The sequence below is a fragment of the Hippocampus zosterae genome, chromosome 18, assembly GCF_025434085.1.
Source record: "Hippocampus zosterae strain Florida chromosome 18, ASM2543408v3, whole genome shotgun sequence".
In the NCBI taxonomy this organism is placed as follows: Eukaryota; Metazoa; Chordata; class Actinopteri; order Syngnathiformes; family Syngnathidae; genus Hippocampus; species Hippocampus zosterae.
This window is the reverse complement of record NC_067468.1, coordinates 10,997,029-11,021,852: the sequence shown is the minus strand read 5'-3', so window position 1 is coordinate 11,021,852 and position 24,824 is coordinate 10,997,029. Positions and strand designations below refer to the sequence as shown.

Here is a 24,824-nt window from a genome sequence, read left to right as displayed (position 1 = left end):
ATTTGGCACAATCTCTTACCTCGTAAACGGCGCTGAGCTCCTGGAAGAAGGCTCGGGCGGCAGCCAGCAGGGGAGGACTATTGGGACAAAGTACCACGTATGCTACATCGCGTTGACCCCCATAAGGCTCCAGCAAGAGCTTCTCCCAGAAGGGCAAGGCAAGAGGGGACAGTGCCAGGAAGTCCCGTTCTCGGTCGTAGCCAAGCAGGACTGTGGGAATGGGCAAGGGCTCCGGGGACTCCTCAGAACCTGAAGGCAGAATTCCACCATGAGCCTTAAGTCTAATCAGACTAATCAGATTAGATTAAACTAAAAATAATAATAATAATAATAATAATAATAATAATAATAATAATAATAATAATAATAATAATAAGTGTTGTTGTTCTTTACCATACGAGCCTCTTCCCGCCATCTTATGGAACTGCTGCCAGGTGAGCGGACCCTGAACGTGTTGGATGTTATCCCAAGTCCGTCCGGTTCTTTTCTTCTGGATGGCATCTTGCAGGAAGGGCTGCAGGGACAGCAGCAAGCGCACCATGTCCTGGGACGACAACATGCTCATGTCCACCACTGCGGGGATGAGCACAGACACGGAAACAAGCGCGCACGCACGCACGCACACACGGGACAGATACGCACATGTTAACAAGGGCCTAGCCACCGAGGAAACAAATGAACAAACAGAAAACACATTAAGCAGACAGGAATTTGTCAAACGCAAACGCCCCCCCCGTCCGTTTTTAAGCGGCCAAATATGCGTCCTTACCGTTGGTGTGAGGCCAGGGATGCAGAGCGGTACTTCGGACAACAGCCGGATCGACTTTCCCTCCCGTGGAGTTGTCCACATACTGCAGACCCTGCTCCAGGGCGTTGTAACACTCCACGCAGGCGTCGCTCCCGTCTGCCCACTGCTTTTCCGACATCCAACTCTGCAGCAGCGCCCCCTTGCGGGAATAGCTGGAGTAAGCGTGGGGAAGGTGCAGCGAGGCGAGGGAGGAAATGGGCTGTGAGCACTGCTCCTGAAGTAGGACCATGACGGCCGGCGAGGCGGGCGCCGCATCCTGAGGACGCTTCGCTCGGGGGTCGCCCATCGTCGGCTCCCGCCGGCCGAGGGCCAGCCTCCTCTCGGCGGCGCGGCCGACCTCCGAGGAGCGGCCGTAAATATCCAACTCGTCTTCCAGGAAGAGGCCCGTGCCGTGGGCCAGCTGCCTGTTCACAATGGCGCTGAAGCCACACGTGCAGCGGTACTGATCCTCGCAGGTGGAATCGGGGATGTACACCCCGACGTCCGCCCCCTTGACGTTCAGGTTGCAGGCGCAGATGCAGCAGCTGTCAAAGTTGCGGTCCTTGAAGACGTTAAGGACCGAGTCCGACAGAAGCAGAATGGCGTAGAGGCTGTGGCTCTCGGGGAGGCAAGGTCGAGGTCGAGCCAGGGGCTCCACGGAGCTCAGGGGCAGGCTGGTGGAAGGGGTCGAAGCCGGCGAGCTCAGCTCAGTCCCGTCCTGCTTCACGGAACCTTGGCCGGAGCTGGCGGGGTTCATACCCCGCGGCGTGCGAGGGGTGCGCGGAGTGGGCACGGAGAAACGAGGCGTGGCCGGGGAAGGCAGGATGCCCACCGTGGTGCTCACCGAAGCCGTGGTGCCGCTCATCTGGTTGTAGTCCTGGTCCGTTAGAGCGCTGACACTTGGGATATTTCTGAAAGACATCAAAAATATGCTCATGCACTATTTCCGGGGTCAGAGTTAAGCATTATTCAAGCGCTTCTACTGCCGGGTAAACTGGCGCTACTAACATTGTCACTGCATTTTACTCACGTGTATCCGTCCCTGACGAAATTGCTGCTGTGGCCGTGCATGGCGGCCGGGATGTGCTCCATTTTGGGCAGGAGAGCCCAGGACGGGCGGTAGTAGCACTGCTCAGGAATCTTGAGGGGTGCTAAACTCTGACTCGGGAGGCAGGAAAGTGGCGCGAACATGGAGCAGACCACCTGTGTCTGGACAGAGGGCACATAAAGACTGAGCGGTTTTGGAAGTGTTGTCGATGTTCCTGCGCGGGTGAGCAGAGTAGTAAGAGTTGCATGCATTTCGCGCTTGTTAGCATTTCGCAGCTATTGCTCGGCGCCCGCAGTAAAAAGAATCCAGCTATGCTTAAGGTATATAAACCAGTTACTCCAAAATCCCACTGAGTTCTAGGCAGACCCGCCTGGATGCGCAGCCAATCACGTCGCGCAGGCTGGGCATATCCTGCGCGATGTTTAGAGCGCTTCTTTGATTAATATGTCACATATTAATATGTGATTAATGCTTCATTTAGACGTCCCAGCTCCTCTCAGACTAATCTCTGTGCCTCTACGTAGAGGATAAAGAATACGTTCCACAAAGACAAAGTATTGAATTTGTGAACGGCAAACTGTGAATCGCATTTCCATGTCCTTACTTTGAAGTCTTCTTGCCAGGGGCTAGCCACGCCTTCCTCAAGCTCCATCCTGAATTCAGGCAGCTGGTTGGAGGTGACTGGCAGAAGGTGGTCAGGCACTCCGGCGGGGGCGGGGGGCTCCTGGCTGGGCGTGTCCCGGTACGTCATGATGGGAGAGAAGGCCGGATGCTGCTCCAGGGAGGGTGGCGTGGGGAACATACGCTGAAGGTCTGCTACTGCTGAGATGGACAAAAAGTGGATTTACGAGGGCATTGACGCTTTGGGCGCGTTGTGTACGACCGCGTATGGACGGGAACTCACTTGATGGATACGGAACTGCCGCTCTGCTTTCTTTACTCAGAGGACGATCCTCTGCGGATACTGTGACTTTGGTTGAGTGCTGGTTGGGGTAAACCGTCTACAAATTAGTACACATCAGATTAGAGGATTGGGCCGATATAGTTTATCAATAACAAAAATGTACACGGCATTTTTATTTTTCCACACTCTGTAATACGCTTCACTAATTTATTCGAGCAGAAGGCACGACGGGATTGTAAATTGTGATCGGTTGGTACTTCCTCATCTTTCCCCAAACAGGAATTTGGATGCCTCACCCCAAGTTCCTCCTCATCTTCATCAAATATGTTGTCCAGATCCGAAATGTTGACCACCAGGTCTTTTTCTCGGGTCAGAGAAGGATTGGCTTTGGCGGCGGCGTCGTCTTGACTGGACTCATCTGAAGGAAAACACAAGGCCAAATTACTTTAAAAAATAAAGGACACATGAAAAAAAAAAGCTGGTTTATGATGTTGAAGTGTAAGTCCCACCTGATTTGGGAGCAGAGTTGAAAATGGACATTGCGTCTTTCCCATCTGGCAAGTGGCCATTGCTGGTGATTTCTTCACTCTGATGAGCGATTTGGAAAAACGAGTCAAGCGAGTCCGTTTTTAATGGATATTAAAGGATGACTTTGAAAGGCGGCGCAGGCTAATGGCAGTGAAGCCACTTTTAATAGAAGCGCCCCGTGTTTCCCTACCTTGGCTCTCTTGCCGGATTCCCGCCCTTGACTCTTTAATCTCTTGGAAGTGGAGAACGTGTACTCGATGTCACCTTCCTTGAAGTCGTAGGGGTCTTCCCCTGGCTCGCGCAGCACCTCCGCAACCGGTTGCTGGAGCAGGCCCAGTGCCTGGACGTGCTCCCGCAATCTCTCGTCTGAGATTTTAAATCTCTTGTGCGCCTGTGTGTAAAGTCTGTGAAGAGACATTTGCAGGCTATTACAAAAGATATGATTTCATTTCTTTATCTGACCTTAAAATGTTTGAACATTACACTGGCTTCTAATTAGAAATGGCATCTCGGTCAGTGCCATGAACATCTCCGAGTGATCACAGGAACAGCCTCTGTGCATAACATGATCGCAGAGGTCTCCGAGTCTGGCACGAGGAGTGGCATAAATCTGCGCGGGGGTGTCCGAGCCCAAGTTTTGGTCTTTATGCAGCGGAGATTTGGCACAGATTGCGCCGTTGTGGGTGTGAACAGAGCCGACTTGATTCTCGCCAATTTAAGCGGCTCCTCTCATTCACTGTGAAATAGCCGCACAAGAGGTGCAGAGTCCTTGATGTGGTGGAAGAGCACAAACTGATTCACTGTAGTCCAGAAGTGGGCGATTTTTACATATAACAAAGACTTGTCTTAATAATGCATTTGTTGAGTTCTACCTGTGCCAATAGTTCGACATGATTCCAGTAAGATGTCAAATTTTGTCTACTTTCGGCTACCAAATTGTCAGGCGCGCCAAGGCATATCGAAAGAAAAGCGCTCGGTAAGCCCGTTGAACGGCAATCATGGCGAATTTCCAAACAGGCAAAACGAGGCTTGCACCAGCAAGAAAATCGAGATATGACACTTTGTACGCTTGAGCCCAGCTGTGCCATCAACAAATCCTGAGCCCAGAGTGGAAGAACTCACAGTGTTTTCAACCAAAGTCACTCGAGTGTAAACCTACACTGTCAGCGACTTCAAATGACGACAAAACACATTTAACGCTAAACGACTTGGAGTTGATAAATTTTAAAGTTGTGCTTGCTAAATATACCAGACCAAAACTACTTTTAATCCAAGCGCAGCCGCCTGCAAGGCACTCACCTCCATTTGGGAATCCCTGTTCCCGTGAAGCGGTTCCAAACATTTCTTTATCACTTCTTATAAATTGATAACTATTCTTGCGCCTACTCCAAATGTGTCTCAGTCGACGCATGTCAACAAAAAAAATGGACGCAAAAGTTGACAAATCCATTTCTGTTGTGACCTCCCCGTTGTCTGTATCAGTATCTGCTTATCTATCGCACACCAAGAGCACGATATCGCTCCTACCTCTTTAGCGAGGCTCCCTCAGGGACCGCCTCCGTTTTCGCCTCTTCTACTTTATCAGCCGAGACCTCTGGAGGTCTGAAATCCATCTTATCAGTCCTGGGAGTCCGGAAGCCTCTCCACCAGCCGGCCCCGTTTTCCCTCTGCTTCAGCAAGGCCGCGTACACTGCCGTCTCACTGGTCATCACGCCCATGCCCGCCGCGGCCTCCTGACATACGTGAATGTCCAGCGGCCCTTCCAGTACCTCCGGGTCCTGCACCCGGGGATGCGGGCTAAGCGTGGGAGGGAGCGGAGACATTGGCGACAAGAGAAGTGACTCCGGAGCTTTCCTTCCGTTGGAGAGCTGTTTGGGATACTTGCAGCTTGCCAGAGTGGCCAGAGGCTCCATCGGTGGCTCGAGTGCTACCAGACCGCTGAGCTGGGGCCCCCCAGGTGAGTCCTGCTCCAGAGGGGTCTCCTGGGTGGCGCATACACGGTGGTGAAAGGGGATCATGGCCGGTCTCTTGGATTGTTTGTCGGCCTTTTCCGTCTTGTCGCTGGTCTTGTGTTTGGGTATGGAAGACGCGTATAATGATGAGCCAGAGGACGGATTGGCACCGTTCTGAGGGTTGGAGATGCTCGTGGCGCTTGTCAACTTCTGCTGCTTCAGCCTGAAAATAGAAAGGAGACAATGGCGTGATGTTTTTTTAGCAAAACTAAGTTCTCGCAACGCCGTCGATGAACAGCTTGAGAGCGGCTCGCCGGTACCTCGAGCAGCTGCACGGCGCTCGCGCCCCGACGTCATTGAAATCCCACGTGGTGACTCCATTTGGCACTTCCTTCTTTGGCGTCACGTCGGACGGCTGCTTTAGTCTGCCAAGAACAAACAAATTTACCCATTCGGGTCCGTCCTCCGCAGTGGGCTGACGTCACTTACATGTGCTGAGGCTGGCTGAGGTAGCATTCCCTCCAGGCCTGATGGACCACCTGACAAGTCAGCTTTTTCCCAGAATGCTTTGGGCTCAGGCTGGTGACCCCGAGACCACTGTCTGGCGTTGGGACACTCGAGGCCGAGGTCACGAATCCGCTGTCCGCTGGAAAGATAAGAAGCAGATCGTCAAACGGTGTCTTACTAAAGTACTCATCCTACAGAAAATTGGAAGTACTGATATCCAAAATTAAAAAAGAAAACTTTTTTTTTTTTTACTGTCGGTTGTGCACACCATTTCCTCTTTTATTACCTTAATGCTCATACTGAAAAAAAAAAATCAGATGTCGCAAGTTGCTTACAAGCTAGCATTGCCTTGATTTTTATGCTCGCCAAACAGTGTGCTCCCTTTGCTAATATAAACGGAACAAATATACCTTCCTTTCATGTGTTTTTTTTTTTGTGCGTCTTCCAGATTTCAGAGAATGTTTGAACGCTCGAAGCTCGTGGTTTGGAGGCTGGCACCAACCACAGCGCATTCGGCCAACATCATCAAAGGATTCTCTTAAAATAAGGCCGTGCTTCTTCCAATTTTATTGCCGTTATTGCTCCCTGGGTCATGTACCTTCATGCCAATTTTGCTCACTGTTTTTTTTTTTCTGCCCGAGAAACCGAAGATCTCACAACACAGCTGGCGGCGTATATGGAGGAATGGCGTTTGTGTGGTGTCATTTACCCGAGCAGGGCTGTTCCGGCGATGTTGGCGGCGTGAGCGGCACGCTGCAGTGATTCTGCTCTCTGGCGAGGCCCTGAGCTGCAGGCGCAGGTGGAGGTGGCTCCAACGGCAGCTGGCCCTGGCCAATCAGCACAAAAGCAGCTGGGTAGGTCATCCGTACGCCACCTAAAGAGAGCGAAAAGGACATAATGAGGCTGTGGCTTCACATCTTTTGCCTCTCGCAGAGACGTATGGGCCTTGTTCACTCCCGGTTTTAGTACCTGCTTAAAAATCAATGGATGTCGACAACATCTTGAACAGCACTTTTATGATTTCAACAGCTCACATTTCGCATATCGGATTTTTTTAACGCAGGTTGTTTCTGTTCCAGTAAAAATTGACGAAAGCATGTTAACTTCAACCAATGTAAAAGTGTCTATTTTTGATGACTATTATTATCATTATGAATACTCCATAATGCAGTAGACCCACTTAAAAATTAAACTGCAGTTTTCGTATCTGCTAATAAGCATTTGACTGAAGGTGTATCAACTGTAATATGCACAATGGAAAAAAAATACAAAATGACCATCTTGGATAGGGGTTGGCTGTTTACTGCCTTTTTGACTTTGTATGTGGCATGTTTCCACGAGTGTCAGAAAAAAACAATTGTATTAATTATTGCTCAAATGGAAAAACGTCACATTTAGAAATGGCTGGAATGCTTTTTTTTTTTTTTATTGTCATGATGCCAACCCTGAGAGATCATACAGATGAGACAAAACTCCCGGGAGCTTGGATTTCATCGTCCCAATTTGAACTTCCTGTCATCTCATTCATCCTCTTTTCCTTCCACATCATTTGCTCTTTTTTTCCCCGGCAGGCTAAAAGGCTGTGAAGGTGCTTCTCAAGAGCATCGGTAAATAAAAGGAAAGTGAGAGAGATGGAAGAGAAGCGGCGGCTAATTTATGGGATGCTGCTCGCCGGTGTTTGCTTAGGCAGAACAAAGGTAACGTGGTCCAAAATGACTTCAGGGGGATTCCAGTCCAGCAGACATGCGCGGCGGTGAATTTTGAAGCGACATGAGAGGAGTTGCGGCATACCGACGACCACCTCCACTGCCACGTGAGCGTTGCGATCATCGACCGGCTCTTGGTTTTCCTCGCTGCTTCCCGCCTTTCGTCGCAGTACCATAGGGTAGAAGTAGCTCCACTCCTCCATCAGCTTACGTGCTGCCGGGTCGCTCATTTTGTATGCCTGACCCGTCAGAGTACCGCTCAGACCGTAGGGGCTTAGGATCACTGCAAATCACGGCAGATGACATATTTGGGGGTTGACCAATGAAGTGACAGTCAATTGTGTTGCATACTCATCATTGATGAAATCATGTCTGTCTTAGCAGACGTTGGCTGCAACGATTTAAAATATGACAATTCATGGTGATTTGATACAATCTAATCCACGATGAATACATAAAAGACACATTATCAAGTTTAAGTGAGCCAAATGTAATATCTGAAAGACGTTTATAAGGCCAATTCGATCTGACCTGAAATTTCACCCCCAACTTATGGTGACAGTGTACAATAGATGTTCTCCCACGTAGTTATCCTGTGCGTTACCTTGTATTGGCGTGACGGAAGTGTGTGCGAGGTGAATGTGCTGTTCTGTGATGTGGTACGCAGGCTGGTGCTGGGCGATCTCCACACTGGTGCACACGTTGCTCTCCCCGTGCAGGAAGAAGGAGAAGGAACACGAGAGGTGCTCACTGGAGGAGACAGAAGAGCACACAGGTTTACATCCTTGAGAGCCAGGACCAGCCAAAGAAGGGCAGAAGTGTTGCGGGAAGGTGGGCGACATTTTGATGTGAAGACATAAAATTCCCTCATTTGCCACAAGCAGACAGTAAAGGAGGTGTGTCAAAAAGTTTCCAGGACTGGTGGTGTTCGAGTTATTTTGCTGATGCTGCATATTTGTTCCCCGAGACAATTTATTACAACTACGCAACTTTCATAATGAGCATGTTTGAGATTCTCAAGTGAAGGGCACAGCCTTGGTCACGTTCAAATCGTGCTAGTACTTTTTCGATCAACCAGCCTTTTTCGTCGTTTTTGCCATGGAAATTCCCCCTTCAAATCAGTGGATTTTGACCGAAAATGTACTTTTCGATCAAGCAACCTTCCGCCATGGACCCGCTACCGCATACGCGCGCACGAACACACGCAGGCCAAAATAAACAACAGCCATCACGAGACCTGAAGCGGAGGCATGGAACGCACTTTTACAACGCGTTAACGATCGTAGCTCGCGTATACAGTTTTAAAATGCTTCTCTCGGTCCCCCATAATTGAATTGTACATGAAACAAACTCTAATTGAGAATAATAACAAACGCTTTCGCGCAACAGCTCTGATCGCTAACTGCAATTACAGACTGCTGAACGCTAACAACTTCCGGTGGTGAAGGTCACGTGACACCGTAGGTAACAGGTGACCTGCTTTTTAAATTTGATTAAATTTTTTAAATACCTTTTGTGAAAATGAGACTGAAAGGAAGCTAAGGGTGTAGTGTGCGCTAATAAAAAAATATTATATATATATATATATATATATATATATTATAATATATATAATATTAATAACACGCACAGAGACACACAAATGTTTTGGGTTGTTCCCCCTAGCCCCGCCCCTCGCGATCGACGTGGGACCAGTCCACGAAGTCTCGGTCGATCGTGATCGACATATCGGGCACCCATGCTTTAAGTAATGTTATCATTTAACAGTCTGAAAAAATGGGTTTCTTCATTCTGAAAAAAAAAATGTCTGACTAAAAAAAATATTTCACCGGCTCTCGCCATTAAATGAATCAAGCCCTAACCAATGCCAATATATACCACAACTCTGTTCTATTCTACAACGTGAGCATTTTACCTCTTCAAACAGAAATTGCGACAATGCACAAAAGAGCTTGTGGGTCGTCCAGTTTACCCAAACGCATCCATGATTGTCCTCGTACGGCCATCTTATTGCAGGTATGAATCCTCATTTGCTTAACGACCGATTATTCCACACTGCATGTTTATCTCTTTATCACACGGCCTTAGACCGTCCATCATGTATACTTATTTCTTTTAAACAATCACAGACGGGGGAATAATTTAGGTCTTACTGCCATCTACATAGCAGCGGGCAACCTGTGCGCCATTAACCGTCACAGAGGCTTCTGTGATGTATATTTTTAATCTATAAAGCTCCTTATAACCTTGGTTATATACATCAAAATGACAATAAAGTCAGCAGGTAGGGTGATCTCCTTGTGATTACCCTGCTACCCATGCAATATCTCCTTTGCCCCAAGGCACTGGACCCCCACTGGAGCAGTAATGGGTCATCAAATTCAATAAAAATAAAAAATAAAAAAAGCCAGTTCTGCTCTTAATGGGCCAAGCTGAAAGATGAGTTGTTAAATACTGTCCTAAAATGGCCTCCAGATGGCACTGAGTGCACTCAGAGGGAAGGGAGGCCCAGATTGGATATGAATTTCTGGGGCAGAGAAACAAAAGCAGACAGCAATGTTTCCCAGCCTCTCATGAATTACTAATTCAAATAACATGATGTCCAACACATATTTTTTTTCTTTAAAGAGTAAGGATACTTCTAAGTGACCGCCAACATTTGAACAGTAGTGCATACTGTATATGAAACCGTTGCATTGGTGAATAAAATCTAAATGATGATTATGGACCGTTTTCAGCATACATTCAAGTGACATGCCATTCTATTCGAGAACACCCGTTAGCGAAGTACAGACATAAAAACAACGTCCGTCAAGCTCGATTGTCTTCTTGATACGGATCTTGCATGATGCCGTCAGCGGTGGGGGTAAAAATAAATCGCTGCGGCCAAAATGTAATGTGCGATCATGATGACACTCTCACACTGTTGGCACAGCAATAAAAAAGGCGCAATTAAACACAACATGAGCGATATCACCGGTGTCAAACTTGTTTTCATTGCGGTACACCATTGGAACAGTGAATCCGCTTACTGTAAATGCATAATCGCTCCGTTAACTATTTAGCTACAGTGTGTGTGTGTGTGTCTATAGTCACTGGACCTTAACCCAATAGAGCCTTCTGAAGAGTAGTCAGAAGGGACAAAAAAAAAAAAAACAAGAACTGAAAGAGGCTGTGGTAAAGGCCTGGAAAAGAATTTCCAATGAAAAACGTCAAAGTTGAGTTTCATGCTTAAAAAAAAAAAAAAAAAATTAAAAATCACATGGTGCCTAGTTTCTCATGCAATTTTAATTCCCCAACCCTGATTCAACCCATCCAGCAATACTTTGCACTTCAAACACGTGTTCACATTTCAACTGACACCGTCACCGTGAACAAACATCATTTTGACCACGACGTGAATTTCAAGCCATAATTTCGAGCCGTACCTGTGACCAACACATATGTAGACGTCCTTTAGCAAAGGGCATTTTCCTGCACCGTAAGCGGTCGTGAGTATGCGGACACACAGCACTTCTCGCATTCCTCTGAGACCCGGCGTGTGTGTGTGTGGGAGGGGGGGTAAATAGTAGTAAACATGATGTGCGGATGGTACTCAAATGAAGAGTGATCGTTACAGAGAGTTACAGCGAGAGAGAAAGAGAGAGAGAAAACAACCTCTGGTTGTTGAAAAGCAAATGCACAGGATGAAGCATAAAGCTCCGAGGCAGGCATAGGCAAAAAAAAAAAAAAACATACAGTTTGAAATATAGAGTGAGAGCAAAGCCAGCCTGAGAGAAAGTGCTGTGAGTGAATAATTCAGCAACACACACACACGCGCGCGCGCACATTTTGCTGCAACTGCCGCACACATATCAGTGAAAGTGAAGTTTTCGCAACCTTTTACGCTGAATGGATTCGAGCAAGCGGCAGGCAGGGATCTCCACCCTCAACGCAACAGTGTTTCGTTTTTGTTTTTTGAGATGCTGTTATCGAACATTACGGTGATGACTGTCGATGCAGCGGTGTGAAACCACACCGAGTCGTCGTCAAAACCGCCCGCTCCTTCATTGCAAACGATGAGAGGCGAGCTCAATACTACGTAAATCATCTGAGAGTATGAATCAAATGGGAGCTTGAAGCATTTGTTGTCTCTATCGAATACGTGGCTATTCCGCAGATTATGTCGTATATTTCGTAATTTGACGGTTGGGTGAACATTTGCTATGATTTGAATTGTATTCATTTTCCGAAGAAGATAAAGAATATATGCCTCAGAGTATTATTATTTCTCAGCTCTGTGTGGTTTTTGTTGTCAAATATCCCTTGCTTGGAAAAGCGCGACGATCGATGCTAACGGTTGCGATGGCATTTTGCACCGTTCGTCGTGTTAAGGTAAGCGGCCGTTTCATAACGCGGAGCTGTTTCGTTTTAAATACACAAAGCGCCATTCGCTACGCTTCATGGGTACGCGTGACGGTTTACTTCGAGCGAGAGTGGCGTGAAATAGCTTGAAGCCCCTTTTGGGATCCGTTTCGGTTGCTTATTGTGAATTGAGTTGACTGGGGTTCACTTGCACCATCTCAAGTTTGCGCTGGAATGTCAACGCAAAGGGGGGGGGGGGGGGGGGAATCTTACAGCTCATAGTAGTTGTGATAAGATGCCAGGCAACACAAACTGGCGCCAAGAGTGGGTTGCCACTGTGGTTAAAAACAGCAAAAAACCTTTTCCCCCCCGAAAAATAAAATAAAAATACTTTTCTCTCCTAAATGCTAATTAAAAAGAAAATCTAATGTGACTCTGATGTGTCGCCATCGCCTCCATTGATCCTTGATTTTATTTCAGCCTCTCACTGGGGTTTCACTTACTCATGTAAGAATGATAGCAAACATCTGCGGAAAATGTCGTCGTTTGTGTTCTACCTCTCCGGGGAAAGGTCCCAGTACACGTGTAGTACAACATGTTTGTAGTGCGTCGATAAAGCGGCGTATTTAACGAGATCGCTTCCAAATAAATTGGCCGCGACGCAAAACGATGGGCTCTCAACGCCAACTTTAATTGCAAATTCTGTCAGTGCGCGTACATCTCTCCTGATGGATGCATGCACATTTGCATGAGAAACCGCATTTATAGTCCAATTAATTGCTCGCTGTTTACCATTAGCAAGGATTGTCCTAATGTCTGGACATCTTTTAGGACTTAATGACACTTGTCAGCGTACGATATATCATAATCGTCAGGTGGAATCCTCGCATCTCCAAATCCACTACTTTGAGGAATTTTTTAAATAGACAATGTAATAGGCGTAAATTAACGCAAACATATCTTCGTGCCTGACTAGTTCCTTCTGGACTACAGACGACTTCCCCAAAAACTTGATAAATACTCCCACTTGTACCAAAAAAAAAAGGACTCACTTGTCAAATATCAACAAATAAATATAATCTTAAATGTTTCCCTTCTGCTTCCATATATGACCTTGGGATATGGCCGGGCATCGAGTGTCTGTTGCCAAGACGACGGCTAATAGCTCAATGTCACCCGAGGAGAGCAGAGCATCTGTGCGCCGTGTATTTACGATGAAGTATTGTTAAGGAGATAATACAACTTTTCTTCGGCATAGTCGGTCACAGCATGATTTTTTTTTTTCTGATTTGAAATCAGAATATAATATGCTGTGCTTTCCTTGGTCATGGATTCAAACGAGAGCCCCCTATATATGTATTTAGCATTGTAATTGGCATGCATACAACTGACTGAACTAATGAGAAGGACAGACTGTAATGCATCAATTCAGCCGTCTGTAGTAATGATTAATTTATGACCATCATTCCAGCCCCCACCCCCTTCTCATCCCTCTTCCTCCCAGTAACCCCCCACCGCCACCACCACCCCACACCCCTTTTCAGCGTCTGATGCAATTCGCTCCCAACCCAGAGCGCTTCCTCCTCATTCCGACACAAAGAGAGTGGAGGGAGGAGGTTTCGGAATCCTCTCCTGGATGCGCCGCTCTTCTCCGCTACTATGGCCCCAGGGACACGCGTGAGATAAACACCGGGGAAGCTTGACAAAGGCGGAAAAGGGGGGGGGGGGGGCGATGGTGATGATGATGATGATGATGATGATGATGATGGCGCGCGCTGTTTTAGACGCCCTCTGTTGGCGATAAAAGGCACGGACAAAGTGGAGGTGCAGAGGAGACAAAGGAGCTGGTTAAAGCTGAGGCGGGAGGTCACATGACATCAACTGAGCAATGCTCCCTCGTGGCGTGAGGAGGTGTGGGGGGGGGGCGCAAGGGGAGGCAGGGGGGAGGATTCCTCAGGCTGCTGCAACGCTATTGTGGAAAAGAGGGATGGAATGATGTACACGCATGAGAACTGCGAGCAAGCAGAACGGCGTTCACAAGCAGTGTCACTCACAAAGCCCCCCCCCCCCGCCCTGTTTGATTTGGGACAGTGAAAGCGACGGTGATATTCCGCCTTATCCCTCTTTGTAGGATGCTCAATAATTCAAAGAGGCAGCAGTGGCTCGGCGTTGAGGCGAGGACGGGAGGGGGTTTGTTTGTTTCGGGGGGGGGGGGGGGGGGTGGTAGAGGCACATGACAACATACTGTAGCCGTACGGAGATTTACAGTGTACACTGCTTTCAAGCATCATACATTCAGTACATTGGATATTCAGACCTGCCCAGTGATACTTTTGATATAAAAAAAAAAAATTTACAAAACGATTAGAACACCTACGACACGGAGGGTCCCCAATGAAACTGACTGTGGTCATACTGAGGCATATGTCACGATTGTGTTAGTGATGTGCCTATGTGCCATACATATTTTTTTTTAATTATATATATTTTTTTAAATAAAAAAAAATATATATATATAATTAACATTTAAGATATCCTTTATTTGTAGGTAGGGATAGGGGGGAAAAAAACACGCCATATATTTTTTTAAATTTATTATTTTTATTTATTAACTGTATTTATTTATTTATTTATTTATTCATTATAATAAATAATACATAATAAACACATTTATTAAATGTATTTATTGATTTATTTTTGTTTTAAATTAATTTTTAAATTAATATTCTCCTGCTCAGGATACATTCTAGATTGTTAATTAAGTGCATTCTGTGTAAGTCGAAGATTTTACAGAGTTAAACTAACAATATACTGTATCACAAACAGACTAAACTCAACTGTCACTCCTCCCTATTTTAGCTTTGCTCATAAATCTGACATCCATGCAGGCTTTCACTTGGGCTTGCCAAGGGTGAGAGAAGCAAAACCTTGCCCAATTGCGGTAAACTGTGAGAGGCGGGCCAAGACAACAGTCACCAGAGCCCCGCAACACTCGCACTCACTCGCGCGCACATTCGCGCATTCCACTCCGGCCAAAAAATGAACGCCTCTCTACCTTGGAATGGCCTCCCACCGGCAGGGGCAAGTTGCCGTTGCCCCGAGGACGAGCGGACAGGACGAAGCACATGAAGGAACTTCCCGCGAGCTGTGACAAGACGCCGTTTGACTGTGTTCCGCAATCGCGAGCTGGTGAAACACGCTGTCGAGTGAATGCCACTCACCTGCTGCCCAGAGACTTTTCCTGCAGTTGGTGCGGCTTGAAGAACCACTTGCCGACTCGCACAAAGCCTTTGTCCATGAGACATCTGCAGCGGTGAGAAGAACAGACAGAATGGAAGACGTCAATGGAATAATTAGAATCATCCTTGGTGGTATGACTCGCTTTGTATCGCACCTTCTAAGAGGGACTCAAGGATGCCAAGGGGAGAAAATTTTGAAATAAATCCCGATTATCAGCGATCCTGTTATTTACAGTTGATTGTTTTCCAAGGGGTGGCCCGGTAGTCCAGTGGTTAGCACGTGGGCTTCACAGTGCAGAGGTACCGGGTTCAATTCCAGCTGCGGCCTCCCTGTGTGGAGTTTGCATGTTCTCCCCGGGCCTGCGTGGGTTTTCTCCGGGTGCTCCGGTTTCCTCCCACATTCCAAAAACATGCGTGGCAGGCTGATTGAACACTCTAAAATTGTCCCTAGGTGTGAGTGTGAGTGCGGATGGTTGTTCGTTTGTGTGTGCCCTGCGATTGGCTGGCAACCGATTCAGGGTGTCCCCCGCCTACTGCCCGGAGACAGCTGGGATAGGCTCCAGCACCCCCCGCGACCCTAGTGAGGATCAAGCGGTTCGAAAGATGAATGAATGAATGTTTTCGAAGCAGCCCGCACCACAGGATAATCTTTCCGGAAACATCTGATAATCGGGCCTTTGCTCAAATTCTGTCCGATTGTCAGTATGCGTGTACCGTGTTTGAATATCAACAACCACAACCTCACGCCGTCAGCTCGCTAATTTAGCCAAACAATTACAACTCCGCCTTTTCTAATGGCCCTGATGGCCTCTCGGTTGCGATTTGCGCACGTTATTAAATTGTTCCTAATCGCTCCGCTTGTGATTGTTTGTTTAAGACCCACTCGACTCAAATTTACGCTCATTCGAGCGGAGCCGAAAATTAAAATCGGCGCCCGGCGACAAAAGTTGATTTCGTGGCGGAGGAGAAGGCGATTCCCGCTCGCGCCGAAACGGCTAGCAATAAAAGAAGTTAGCTTCAAGGTAATAGGAAGGTTAATTCCGCCTGCCCCCCCCCCCCCCTATGATGATCGCTGATGCTTCACTTAATAGAGAGCAAATATGTGCTGCTTCATTTAACAGATGGCTCTGGCTCAGAAAGGAGAGCTTTGGGTACTTGGGCAAATGATTCAATGCTCAGATTATTAATTTCAGTGAGGTGAGGATGCCAGAAGGCAAGTGGAGTTGTCTAACGGTGACTTTTTAATGTTTTCTTTGAACACTTTTTGTTTGGGGACACACTTGAAATATCTTTTAACATTGACCTACGAGACTGATGGCCATGTATTTAGGTTGTATTATTTCAAAAGGTAGCACCGTAGCGCCGCCGCCCCCCGATTGGTCAAGGTTAGCGGCTCCGGCCGCGCGGAACGCCGTTCGACACTGGGCTGGGGTGCGCCCGGATCCGGTAGTCCAGTGGTTAGCACGTGGGCTTCACAGTGCAGAGGTACCGGCTTCGATTCCAGCTCCGGCCTCCCTGTGTGGAGTTTGCATGTTCTCCCCGGGCCTGCGTGGGTTTTCTCCGGGTGCTCCGGTTTCCTCCCACATTCCAAAAACATGCGTGGCAGGCTGATTGAACACTCTAAATTGTCCCTAGGTGTGAGTGTGAGTGCGAATGGTTGTTCGTTTCTGTGTTCCCTACGATTGGCTGGCGACCGATTCAGGGTGTCCCCCGCCTACTGCCCGAAGACAGCTGGGATGGGCTCCAGCACCCCCCGCGACCCTAGTGAGGATCAAGCGGTACGGAAGATGAATATTTCAAAAGGTACTCACGAGACAAATGTTGTCGTCATAGTCCAATAAAAATTAAATATCTTCAAAAGTAGGTTTTAGGGATGAAAAGTAAAAAAATAAAAATAAACACATCAGCATGGGTCTGAGACAATACAGTGTACTCCGGCATCCTCGCGGCTCAGCACCCGCGCATTCGATTATTGAAGGATATTTTTTTTTCTGAGTTGGGTAACCGACCCAGCAATTTTCAACATCGACAAAAAGTGTTTTTGAGTTCAAACAAATGCCAACGTCCCGATTGTTTGAAGGTTTTACAATCACCATGACATCAATGCTAATTCGCATCTATATGGCATTTCACATGAAGTTAGCATTAAGCTATCAGACTTTTTGTTGGACAAAGTCAAAAGCTTTGGTTGAACATTTTGCTACCTTGTTAAATTCTCATTCTCAATGTGTAAAATTTCGATACCGCAGATTTTCAGTAACTGTGGGTTGGTCTGGACTGTATCAGCACGATATACGGGGCTCATCTCATTTCCATTATTATTGGTTGTTGTTGTTGTTTTTTTTTTGCATGATTAAGAATAAAACCATCTTCCCAGACATGTTGCACGTTTTAGTCATTCACTTTCTCATTACCTTTCCAGCAGGTTGTGCACGGCCTTGAACAGCAGGGTCCTGCACTCGTAGGAAAGTCCGCACTCCCAGAGCCCCTCCTCGGCCACTGAAAGTAAAAAAGCATCAAATTATAAAATCTCAATATACGGCCTTATTACCAACCGCCGCTTTATAATCCCTCTCGGTGGCAACAGTAATGATGTTTTCAGAGACTGAGAAGCATCTGCACACGCCAGCTTGAGGATTATAAACAACACGCGCTTATTGATGGTGCGCTCCGTCACCACATGCTGCATTGTGCTGAGGAGGAAAAACCTGCGCAACATATCGGGAATCACGCTCAGGGATGAGACTGTGTGTTGCAATGTCACCGCGTGGTGTGCTGGGGGGGGGCAAGTGTCAGGTTGGCTGCAGCGACAGGCCAGTCAAGCCCAGGGCAGTTGTCAGACTCGCTTAGCCCAAGAGCAAGCGTGCGTTCGCGGAGGCACTCGCGCCACTCGCTCGCTCAGGTTCTTGCACATGTATGTCCAGTTGAAAGCCGGTCCCTTTTTTTGCTTAAACCCCCACCGGGCAAAAACAAAACAAAAAACAAAAAAAGGATACAAACAACAATAACAAAAGGTAGCTCATACACAACAGTGGGGTCAAAAATTTTAGGGGGTTGTACTCTCACTATTTCAACTTCAACATATTCTAAAAAAAAAAAAAAAAACAGTTTTCCCACAATTAAACTTTTTTCACTCCCAAAAAAATCCTTTCCTGCCTGGTTGCGGCAGCTACTCCATTACACTGCTGCGGGGCGTGTCCTGTCTCGAACTCATTCATTCATTCATCTTCCGTACCGCTTGATCCTCACTAGGGTCGCGGGGGGTGCTGGAGCCCATCCCAGCCGTCTCCGGGCAGTAGGCGGGGGACACCCTGAATCGGTTGCCAGCCAATCGCAGGGCACACAGAGACGAACAACCATCCACGCTCACACTCACACCTAGGGACAATCTAGAGTGTTCAATCAGCCTGCCATGCATATTTTTGGAATGTGGGAGGAAACCGGAGCACCCGGAGAAAACCCACGCAGGCCCGGGGAGAACATGCAAACTCCACACAGGGAGACCGGAGCTGGAATCGAACCCACTGTGAAGCCGACGTGCTAACCACTGGACTACCGGGCCGCCGTCTCGAACTCGTGTGAGAGTCAATTAGTCATTCTTCACAGAGGATAAATAATACAGTATATTACTGCGAGTACCGTTTTGAGTATATTGTATGTACTATACTGTATATTGGTGCTGAAATATCCATTGCGTAAAGTACTATAACACAGCCTCATAGCTCCTAATCATTGCTAATGCTAACATTAGCCTTAAGTAAGCGGACTAAAGGCTAAGCCGTGGAGTTGTTTGAAATACTCAACACGTCCAATAATTCTCTCTTTTGTGTTTATTTTGGCAGTAAACAGCTTCAAGTATTACATTGAGTAATTCTATCAGACGCTGCCAGCATACAGGTTGAACTGCATATTACAAAAATGACAAACGACATAAAATTACATCTTGCAAATTTTCACTAATAGCTGGTGATTCTGCATCAAATTTCCCTTGATGAAAATGTGTGTGTGTGTGTGTGTGTGTGTGTTTCTAGCTGTGCTGCAGCACATGCTCCCAAATAACCACACACACAACTACATACTGTATACCACAGAGCAGCCAGAAAACAGTGCTTGCCTTTTTTCTGTGCCATATACAGTACCTGCAGGGCTGATGGAGTGAGCGTGTGCCGAGTGGGTGTTGTGTTTGCGTTGGGGGGGTCAAACAAACCCCAGCATCATCATAGAGAAGAGGAATGCAAAGACCACATGGGAGGGGGGGGGGGGGGTTCATTCTCCATTTCAGATTTATGTCATGTGTCTTCCCATCCTTGTGCTCAGTTAATATTTTCATCTATTCCCCCCCCCCCCCCGTCTGCCTCTTAACGGGGGTGAATGAAATTTCCTTACTCGCCAGAATTACCATGTCACCATGGAAACGCAGGCGCGAGAACATGGCGTCCTGGCATTCAATTTCAACAGCGTGCCCTCCTTCTGCTTCTCCTCCTCCTTCTTCCTCTGTTCTTTTGCTTCCAACACCCTATCCGCCTCCTCCTCCCTCTTCAGCCACCCCCCCCCGCCCCATCCTCCTCCCCGACACCCAGCCCTCATTTACTCCTGCTTGAGGGCGCAGACAGGAAGCTCGCTGGAGCCAGCTCGCTCTATCTAACACAGCAGCAAGATGAGCAGAATGCCAAGTCTCTGGCAAAATCCAGCTCATTAGCTCTCACCGCTCTCCTGATATCTCTTCTTTTTCTGTACACCTCTTGAAAAGACCAACTTTGCAGCCCACCACTGCTGGACCCGACCCACAGGATGGCATTTTAAATTTATTTTTTAGATTGAATCTCGTCTTCTCGCACCTTGCTACAAGTCTCGACCAAAAGGCAACAAAAGTGAATGCCGAATTAACACTGTTCTTTTTCTACGAGTTGAAAAAATTGCAATGCAAGTTGTCATTAGTTCTACTTTAATGTTCCACTCCGCTTGTTTTTCTTGAATAGTCTTAAACTCGGTGCTGCTTCAAATCGTCTTTTCCCATTGAAATGAATGCAAATGCCATTAATCCGTTCAAACCATACCAAAAAAAAAAAATGTAGCACTTTTCTGCAAATTAAAAAAATACCCAGTAATTATATAAATATTAAATTTAAATATAATTCAAACAAATACATATGTGATATATATTTATCACACTACATCAATTGGACCCCTTGGGGGCAATATAAGCCAGACGGGTATATACTGTTCATTGAGCCGTGAGTATAAAACAAACTCTCTTTGCAGCGGCCGTTCATATTGAGGCGGGGGCCCTGTCCTGCCTTGAACGCAAGTGGGATTCAGATTAACATGTCAACTACACTTTGAACTCATCAGTACGGCACTATTCTTCGACGTTCAATGTACAGATAAAGAATATATGAGTGTGAATATCGTTACATCATCCAGCTACATGTTGCTTCAACATTTGCGTTCCAACCACTGCTGACGGTGCAGCACTGAAACTTGGATGCTAATTAGCATTAGCATTAGGGTAGCAGTATCTGGCGCATTCCATCTATTTGTAGTGAAAATCATTTTTCATAATTTTGTGCTCTTTCCGTAACACTCTAGATGGCGCCAGCACTCGGGCTAATAGGAAAGTAGTAACTGCTGTCTAGTAAGTATCGGTGCAGTGATGCATCATGGGATGGGATTCTCTCTGCTTCTTTCCGAGAACAGCAGCAGTAAAACCATTTTTTTTATGAACAGTAGTAATGGAACACATTTAGAACACACAAATATGCAATCCCCATTAGAGTTGGCAACGCATCAACACAAGCTCCAGTCGCGGAAGAAAACCCAGTCAAAATCAACATTCGGTGTCAAACAAAACAGTTGGAGAAATTGTGTAAGTAGGCTGGAGGAAAACACGGCGCCACTGTCACTGTAGCAACAGCGCGTCGCTGAGCGCCACATTTTCAGATTTACTGCCTGTTAATCAGGGGAGGAAAACAGATGGCCCGAGGGAAAAGCGTGCTGCAGAGACTCAAATGTGCAGCTGAGTGCAATAGGGCTTTAATGCATCATGATCCGTCATTCATCACAGACGCGGCTCCAGCCAACTGCAGAACGCCCCGGAGAATGTAAATGGGCCGCATGTTATCAGCCGCACTCTCTCAATTAGATTAAAGTCATTTGGGCTTTTTCCTTATGATCACAGAAAACAAGGGGGAGGCATTGCGGAGAAAAAAAAAGTCAGAAAAAAAAAAACAACAACAATAAAAAAACGGTATTTAAAATGGGAACGACTTGACGAAAAGGCCACAGTAAACCGCCGTTTAGCAGTATCTGAAGCTTCGCTAAAAACTCAGTGACGCACTCAAAAACATTTTGAAAAAGCATAAAATGTCGAAAAAATACTGTACGTACTGTAATGTGTGACCGTATATGCATGTGCCTTCAAGAGGCGTGTGGCGTTCTACAATCTGCAAGTCTGCGTGACAGATCTAGCCTCAAGAAGCTTCTGCTTGTCTGGGTGGTCACTTTGTGTCAGGGCAGCAGCAGGTGCCAAATAGTGAGCCGCTACCTGCCATCGATATAAGTTAGACGATGAAACTCATTTTTCATGAATCAGTTATTTTGTTTATGCTCGACGACCAGGCTCCCTTCCAACACTTGGTCGGGCGACAGATTGTATACATTAGTGTGTCACTATTAAACTTGCCAAATAGTGAGCGAATTGCAGCTGTTTATTACACGATAAAGCTGCCATCGATCTCCAAAGGCCGATAATGTGCGGCGACCTCTCCCTGAACAGTTCCTTCCCTTTCTACAACTCTCTCATTGGTTCATTTTCCTCTGATCAAAACTAACCACAGCTCAAGAACCGACCTGTTGCCCCAAACTAGGCCCGTCTCTGCAGTCATGTGGAGCCAGGTTTAGATTTACTGCAGCCTACACAAGTGCAGTTGGTGCCCCCACCTCTGTCTGACTCCAGGTGTTTTCCAATTTTGCTCACATAAGCATCAAGTGTGATGATTATGACAAGGCCAGGTAAGGTCAATAGCATGTAGCAACACACTAATGAGGTTGAATTTATCCAGCAGTGCGTAAATATTGTTCGCGGGCTGTATGTGCATTTACACTCAGCTGCATGCATGCACACACACACACAATTTGATATGGAGGTAGGACTCTCGCTGAACCTTGTGTGTAATAACAGTGTAATAAATGTGTATCAGCACACCTTTCATAAACCTTTCTCATTTCAGTAAGCGCTGTTTGCTCAGTCCAGTGATGCAGCTACCAAGCCTCTGAACGCATCAGCAGTTGTACAAGGTGTTAAAAAAATTACACCTTGTTTCAACCTCATGAAGTACTTTACGACCTATTGAGATGTTGGCAACCTGTTTTTCAAAGCCACTTTTTCCACAACAGGTGTAATAACTTCCAAGTATTCCTTTCGTGTTCTCATGAGAAATGAATTTGTCACGTCCTTGTTTATGATGATACTAATGCAGTGTGTTATACCGGAGACAAATTCCTTGTGTGCTCTACTTGGCCAATAAAGATGATTCTGATTCTGAATAGAGAATCAAAAGGCTCCATTTGCTGTATAATAAAATAGGAGGTGTGTGGAGTTATATTTGGTGGAAGGAATTCTGTCTCGTGCAAATATATTGTGTTTTTAGGACCATGGCAACTGGGGAGGTACCATAAAGCCAACTTAGCAACACAGCGGAAACCTGAGTGTGGGGGGGGGGGGGGGGGGCATCCGGTATCCAGTTTTGCTACAACCATTCGTTTGGAGAGCATGTGGGTATTATTTTATTAATATTGTGGTAGCAAGTTAAAAAAAATGTACTCTGGCAATTCAGCACTGAAGCTTATTTGGACAAAATTACAAATAAAGTTATCCCCAAAACAAGGCAACTGAATAAAGAGCTTTATTTTTTACCTGAAAGACCACATTGATGTTGTGGAGGAAAAAAAAATGCACGCACACACTCTGTACACGGACAAGCATGTTTCCATAAAGTCAGTCGACACCATGTAATGGAAACATGAATTCGGCACTGAGTCCCAGAGAGTCCAGGAGGACACGAATGGATAGTGAAGGCTTGTGGGGGAAGTCTGGAATCAATTAGGCGATTGAGCTGGAGTTGCTTGCATAGTTCTGAGGGTGAGTCAGGCAAAAAAAAAAAAAAAAGGCACCAAGGTTGTGTCTGCATTTGGAGAGGTTTCGAATGTATAGCAGTAGGGCAAACACACGCACGATGGCATGTGTGTTAAAAACAAACGGCGGGTGGGGGGGGGGGGGGGGGGATACCAGTTAGGATCAAAAGGTTCCTAGTCGTCTTGTTTTGGCGAGAGTGAGAATTGAAGCGGCAGAGTCAAGTTGCAGTCAGCAGAGCTCCACCTCTGCAACGTGGAGGTCAAAGTGGAGGGGGGAAAAAGCGGGCGGCTGAGCAGCTCTCTCTCTTTTTCTCCCTCGACTCAAACAACTTCCCCTTCGTTACTTCTCTGCACTTTGCTTTCCTCTCTTGGCTTTGACAACGGGGGAATTTGACTTGGGGTGCAGGAGAAAAAAAAAACAGAAGACTCGCAGGAACTATCTGAGCAGAGGTTGTGCTTCACTGGATTTTTTGCAAGTGGAACAAAAGCGCGAAGGGCAGCACGGAGGCCTTCGTGTGTGGAGTTTGCATGTTCTCCCCGGGCCTGCGTGGGTTTTCTCCGGGTACTCTGGTTTCCTCCCTTAATTCAAAAACATGCATGGCAGGCTGATTGAACACTCCAAATTATCCCAAGGTGTGAGTGTGAGCGCGAATGGTTGTTCGCGATTGGCTGGCATCCAGTTCAGGGTGTCCCTGCTAATTGTCCGAAGACAGCTGGGATTGGCTCCAGCACGCCCGTGACCCGTGTGAGGATAAGCCGATTATGAAAATGGATGGAACAGGTCAAACGAGCGTAATGTCCGGCCAACACAGTCTATGAAAATATGCTGTAGGTGGACAACAAACTGGAATCATTCATTCATCCATTCATCTTCCGTACCGCTTGATCCTCACTAGGGTCGCGGGGGGTGCTGGAGCCCATCTCAGCCGTCTCCGGGCAGTAGGCGGGGGACACCCTGAATCGGTTGCCAGCCAATTGCAGGGCACACATAGACGAACAACCATCCACGCTCACACTCACACCTAGGGACAATTTAGAGTGTTCAATCAGCCTGCCACGCATGTTTTTGGAATGTGGGAGGAAACCGGAGCACCCGGAGAAAACCCACGCAGGCCCGGGGAGAACATGCAAACTCCACACAGGGAGGCCGGAGATGGAATCGAACCCGGTACCTCTGCACTGTGAAGCCGACGTGCTAACCACTGGACTACCGGGCCATTCCCCCCCCCCCAAACAATCTAAATAAATCCCTAAAGCCAACTCGGCTCGGGCTCTAGTTCTGAACAATAATACGAATAATAATGAGGTCATTAAGACCGAACGGGCGAGGTGACACAGAGGCAGAAATACGTTTTGGTCTCCATTTCATGACGTAATCGAGGAGAAGCAATTGTCATGGGCACACTGAGAGGGAAAATGAATAATTGAAAACAACATAAAATACAAACATAAAACCCCCCGCTGGCACAGCTCAAATATTCACTTAGTCTCATGCTCAAATCAAACACAGGATGTTGTTTTTTTTCTTTTTTTTTACAGATTAAAACAAAATAACTGCACAGATAATCATCTCGGCGGAGCCAGAGGACAGACTGCACGCGATAAACTGTTTAATTGATTAAGCATCACAGTCGCGGCGAGCGCGTGCGAGATCGTGTGACAGCATGTTGACGGCG

At 46.9% G+C, this 24,824-nt stretch overlaps 1 protein-coding gene across 9 annotated transcripts in view; it reads right to left on the bottom strand.

Annotated features, from left to right (window-relative positions):
* The window catches only part of LOC127591331 (mediator of RNA polymerase II transcription subunit 13-like), a 146,659-nt gene that overhangs the window by 83,282 nt on the left and 38,553 nt on the right, over window positions 1–24,824 (bottom strand). For 4 of the 9 annotated variants that reach the window (XM_052051345.1, XM_052051347.1, XM_052051341.1 and 1 more), the window contains exons 3-6: window positions 17,430–17,514; window positions 14,998–15,081; window positions 8,037–8,182; window positions 7,518–7,715 (exon numbers count right to left, since the gene is read on the bottom strand). The exons of 1 other annotated variant lie outside the window; for it this stretch is intronic. In XM_052051345.1, the coding sequence (XP_051907305.1) occupies window positions 7,518–7,715; window positions 8,037–8,182; window positions 14,998–15,081; window positions 17,430–17,514 (513 nt within the window). Of the gene's footprint in view, window positions 1–6,435; window positions 6,601–7,517; window positions 7,716–8,036; window positions 8,183–14,997; window positions 15,082–17,429; window positions 17,515–24,824 lie in introns of all 9 variants that reach the window. 4 more of the 9 variants (XM_052051339.1, XM_052051344.1, XM_052051340.1 and 1 more) reach the window with 4 other exon arrangements.